General features: G+C 33.8%; 1 protein-coding gene across 1 annotated transcript; it reads right to left on the bottom strand.

The window, feature by feature from the left end:
- Window positions 1-1,771: 1,771 nt before the first annotated feature.
- Window positions 1,772-5,111, bottom strand: LOC109537809 (histidine-rich glycoprotein). The gene is made up of 2 exons (XM_019904704.2): window positions 4,569-5,111; window positions 1,772-4,257 (listed from the first exon to the last, which is right to left on the bottom strand). The coding sequence occupies exons 1-2, from the start codon at window positions 4,578-4,580 to the stop codon at window positions 3,334-3,336; spliced, it is 936 nt and encodes a 311-aa protein (XP_019760263.1). The 5' UTR covers window positions 4,581-5,111; the 3' UTR covers window positions 1,772-3,333.
- Window positions 5,112-5,444: the final 333 nt, after the last annotated feature.

Genomic DNA, 5,444 nt, shown 5'->3' with positions numbered 1-5,444 from the left:
AATTTCCTAGTTATTTAACATAACAATTTGCATTGTAAAGTTATTGTTTTCTATTTTCTATAAAATGTCTCGTTTGCTCAGAGTTGTAATAATCACGATTTTGGTTTGTATCCATTTTATTTTATTTTTTTGTTTTTATTGGTCTCTGTCTCACGCTCATTGGAAAGTTGTTGCTGTTTGTCTTATGAACATTTTGCTGTGTTGATGGACGATAAATAATTTCTCAATTAATATAACTTTAAAATTAAACACATTTGCACCAGTCTCATTGAAACTAAACAGGTAAATGTATGAAACCAATGGCAAAATATTTAAATTTGGACCCTCGGAAGTGCCAAAAAATGAGTGTGTCCTTATATTTTCAATAAGAACGTGGTTGAGCACTAATAACATCAATTACTTTATAAAAAGCAGTATTGAAAAGAGACGACATTGGTAAATCCATATAAGGGTTTGGCAATTCCTATCCCTATATGGATAGCGAGGTCGCTTATCTTCCGATTTCGCTTTCTTTGTAGTTTTTTGATAGTATGATCAAGTATGTGCTCAACCAATATTCAGCTTAAGTTCGCTTAATCATTTTAGCAAATATGAATCAACGTAGAACGAATTGTTTACTTTATACATATTTTAATTTATAAGCACGGTTATTTAGCATTTTAATGAATACTATATTAACCACGCTAAGTTAATCAAGCATTTTGCAATCGCTTTTGATAAAATTGGAAATACAAATTTCTAAGCTTTTTAGAGAAATAAAATTTTAACTTTGTCTCTTGAGGGTAAACCTTCGACTTTCACTGATCATTAGTAATAATTTTGTTGCAAACTTTTTTACTGAACGCCAAGCAACAGGTTTTTTTAAGCAAAGAATACATTCGTTTGCTTTCTATTAAAAACGACTGAATTCAATTAAACGTTACGATTGAAAGCAACATTTTTTCGTCACAAATGTAGCAATAAAAAATGCTTATATTGAAAATGACTCAAACTCTTCATTTTTCGACTGTTTTGTCGTTCTTTTTTTATAAATATTGTTCCTTCCAACTTCCAGTTGTATATTTATAGAGAATGTGTATTTATAGCAGCAAAACTTAAAAAATTGGAAAACCCATGCAGGATTTAAAATGCTTCATTTTTCAAGATACAGGATGTTTTCGCTATTTTGGAGTAATGCCCTGCATTTATTCTTGCGATTTTGAATACCGCCGGGAAGCTCATCGATTTTCAATTTACTTCTTTGCGTAAAACGAACTTTACGTAACGCTCACATGGATAGTAAAAAGTGTTAACTTCTTAAAAAAAAGTTTTTTGACGCAAATTAATACACAAAGCAATAAAGCGAATGTAGATAAACAACAATAGCTTTTTTGCTGTTCCCTCAAAATGCAAACAAAATAAAAACTAGAGAGTTTTGAAGAAACTGTTTTTTTCTTTTTTGAGAAACGTTGTCCAAAAAAACTTACTTAGACTTAGGGATTGCTTTGGTATCCCCTTTATGTGCAAAAGTAAGTATTTGCCCAACTCCACTTAACTAACTTAATAAGCAAATCATATTCTTCCCTTCTTCAAAATAAAAAATCATAAAAAAAGTTATGTTATCTTATGTTTCAGGCTTCCTTAAAGTTTTAGTACACAACGCAGGTTTCAGAAAAGAGAAATTTTTGAACCCAAATATTCCTCCAGTATCATGCAAGTTTATTCTTATTAAATCAACTTTTTTGGCGCCCTTATCAATATAAAATATATAAATGCATCTTTCAATTCGATATATTGAACAAAACAGTTGTCTCCTCTTTATTCAGTATATTCAACTTAGTAAATACGACTAAGTAAATTCAAAAGTTTACAAACTTCTTCTGCTAAGGCTATAATTTTCGTTTTATCAAATATTTACTGACTCTCACTTTCAGTAGTGAAACAGCACTTCACTCAATTGATAACAAACTCTTTTACACCTCTTAAGACAAGCAACTCAAGTTTGGTCTGCACAAAATCCCATCTGGTGCACGTAAAACAGATTCATTCATAAAGTTTGCATCTTGTCATTTCAATGATGAAAATCCCAGTTTCACGATTTGCTCCATTAAGCGTGAAACAGCCGCGATTTTCATGATTATTCTTTGATAACGTTGAGGGATTCGGATAGCAATTTCAACATGTTATTCATTACTTTTAAGCGCAGATTCGGATTTGTTTCACGTGTTTGAAAAAAATATTCCCAATAATTTTTGAAACATGCCGATGTAAAATGTGGCATGTTCTTGTCGTACCAACGTTAAATTTCTTTTCTTAATGTCGGTTCATAAAATGCATGACTTCTGCACGAAAAATGTGATAACTTTGACGAAAAAATCAATTAAAACTAGAGATTTAAAAAAAATATTGTTTTAATAATTTTAAGGCTTTCTATTACGGAAAGGAAAGAAGTCTTCGTTTGACTAAATTCCTTATCTTTCGCAAAGGGCCACCCTGCCTACGGATAAGATTTTTGAGAATTTTTCTATACGTCTTTTGTCAAAACGTTTTTTGTAAGCCTCGCACGTACATAAGCGTTTCGGCTCTCCTTGGCCTCAATAGCTTTAAATATAGTGATTTAAACTTAACCTCATCGTGTGTTAGATCTAATAGTCAGTAAAACGTACATACTTGAATTATTTTTAGATTTTAAAGCAAATACTTGGTTTTTGGTTCAAACTCCGTGTGATTCATCAGGCCGCCCCAGCATTAGGTTAATATTATGGCAAGTATTTAGCAGCCATTTAAAATAGGTTTTCTTGACCATTTCGACCCAGCTCTATTTTCTATACGGATAGCATAGAGAAAGTAAAATAATTATTTTACTTACTCTATGACGGATAGGTCTCAGTTCAATGCCAACCAAAAGTGAGTCATTTCACTGTTGAAACTTGAGAAGTGGCAGTCACAGCAAGAGGTTTGTCATAAATTCCTAAATGCCCACTAAGTACGAAAAGAACTCTTTCGATTGAGAGGCGGCGTCTAGCGTCCGGCTTTTGTTCGCTGAATGAAGCAATATGCAACCCAGAAAAAAGATATGTACGATTTATGGACCTTTTAGCTCTTAAGTATGTCGAACTGTCGCCAACGCAAGTGGGTGTAAAGTGTATGCATAGCCGACCAATGCCCAGTCTCTTAATTCATATGGTCCAATTCTTAGACCACTTTGCTCGATCGTAAATAACGTCGTTTTCGTATGGATATGATCAACGTAAACCCCAGTCGGCGTAAATAAGAATGTTCAATCATTTTTTTATATTTAACAGCTGAATATATTCAAAACAAAATCGTCAATCAAAACGGTTTTAAATAAACCTACCAACCATGCTTCTTATAATTAACCTTAACTTTGTGATGACTCTTATGTGTGTGATGATGGCTGCTGCCATGTTGATGCTTATGCTTATGCTGATGATGAGCTTTGTGCTTGTGATGGTGCTTCGCTCGATGCTTGTGCTCATGATGATGATCATGTTGGTGTTCCGATTTTTCCTCATGTGAATGTTTGGCTTCTTCTTTGTGTTTGTGACTATGATCTTCCCAATGCTCATGCGCGTTTTTGTGATGATGGTCGTGTTTATGTTCGCCTTTGTGATGGTGTTTGTGGTTCTGATGGTGCTCGTGCTTATGTTCGGCGTGAACTTCATGAACATGTTTACCCTGGTGGTGATGATCATGTTCTTGTTTGTGATGATGCTTGTGATCGGCGTGCGATTTGTGCTCGTGATGATGTACAGATTTGTGTTCGTCTTTGTGCTGATGTTTGTGCTCTTGAACATGATCGTGTTCGTGCAAATGTTTGTGTTGGTGATAGTGAATTTCGTTTTTGTGATGATCATCGTGATTATTTCCTTTTTCGTGACCGATGAAGTTTCTGCGACTGCTTTGGGCTTCTTCGTGTCCTGTTTGAGTTGTTCGGTCAGTTTTATCCGTTTTTCCATGTGTAAATTGTTCTTCGACAGTACGCTCTGCTTGCTCCTCTAACGCCACATCGTAGGAATCGTCTTCTGATCGAGAATGGTTACTTTCTTCGTTAGCGCGTTTAGTTATTTCATGTGCTTGCTTATTTTGTCTAATTAATCCTGATGGTGGAGACGATGGTCTTAATTGTGCATGATGAAAAATCAGTTCGACTTTAGAGGTATCTTTAGATTTTCTCAACAAAGGGCTGAGTTCATATGCGTCTATTTGATGAGCAAATATAACGAATGTAAATGACACAAGTAGAACATTGCGGTCCTGAAACAGATCAAATATTGCCTGAGCGAGAAATCAATAAAATTCAGAAAAAAATGATTCAAATCTTGCAATAATTGATGTTGTAGGTGTGAAAATTTACCGAGAACTCTACACGAGCTCAACATAGTTTCAATGTTTATTCTACAATTACATACTCTCCAAATGTCTTGTAGTATTAGAGATTAAACATTTCCAAGACAAAGTATTCTGTTTATGTTATTTTTGTAGCGTTTGCTACGTTAAAATATTAATATATACGACTATACACATAAATACTAATTTATTACTTTTTTGGAGGAAAGGAAACTTACCCAGCCTCCCATGATGCAAACCTAAATTATTGAACACCAAGCTGAGAATGACTGATAGCAATAATTGCCCATTTCGCTTTTATAATAAGTTTACAGAGTCTTCGGATGGCTGCACGATACAGTGCATTCACGCACGGAAGATGTTTTTTCAATTATTCTGAAACTACACTGTCTAACAAAATATTACAATTTAGGAAATTGGGTTCTCTGAACTTTCATTGTTATCTTAAATTTACATTACATATGTATATAAAAAATGTTTAAATTAAGCTGTTGTTTTCGCAATATTTCGATTCTTCAAAACAGTCAAACTGGTCTAGCAACCATTATTAATTAAATCGTATTAATGCAAAACTTATTAAAAACTTATTTATGTGTAAATTCGAAAGTTTTCTTCGGATCACAAAATTATTAGAATATTTGTTGCTACTTTTAGTGATGTTGTCGCTCCAGTTGATATCAGCAAACAAAGTATAAGCAAAAATATGTTCTAATAGTTTTATGACCCGGAAAGAGCTTTCCAATTTTTTCAAAAAGTTGTTTCTATTTATATTCGTTTAGTTATTTATGATTTATTGATGTCTAGATAACTGACTAGATAATATACATATTGTACCGTGGATGGCCGAGTATTAAACTCTTTCTTCAGCTTACAACTTGTATTCCACTCGGTACAACTTTAACTACGGAACAGGAACAAACTAACTTCAAAGTTACCGTCAACTTCACTAACAATAACAATAACACAAGGAAAACACGCGTTTTCGGCTCCCGGAGTTTAACTTCTGTTGCACTTGGTCGCTCCTGTCACTTCCCTTCCCTGTCTGGTTCTCGTCGTCGCTTATATACTTTTCTCCAGGTATTCCAGATAGTTCT

This window comes from Dendroctonus ponderosae, unplaced genomic scaffold, assembly GCF_020466585.1.
Source record: "Dendroctonus ponderosae isolate FM_Combo_2020 unplaced genomic scaffold, Dpon_F_20191213v2 Dpon_F_20191213_246, whole genome shotgun sequence".
Classification (NCBI taxonomy): Eukaryota; Metazoa; Arthropoda; class Insecta; order Coleoptera; family Curculionidae; genus Dendroctonus; species Dendroctonus ponderosae.
The sequence above is the reverse complement of the archived record's forward strand: the minus strand, read 5'-3'. Positions and strand labels throughout refer to the sequence as shown.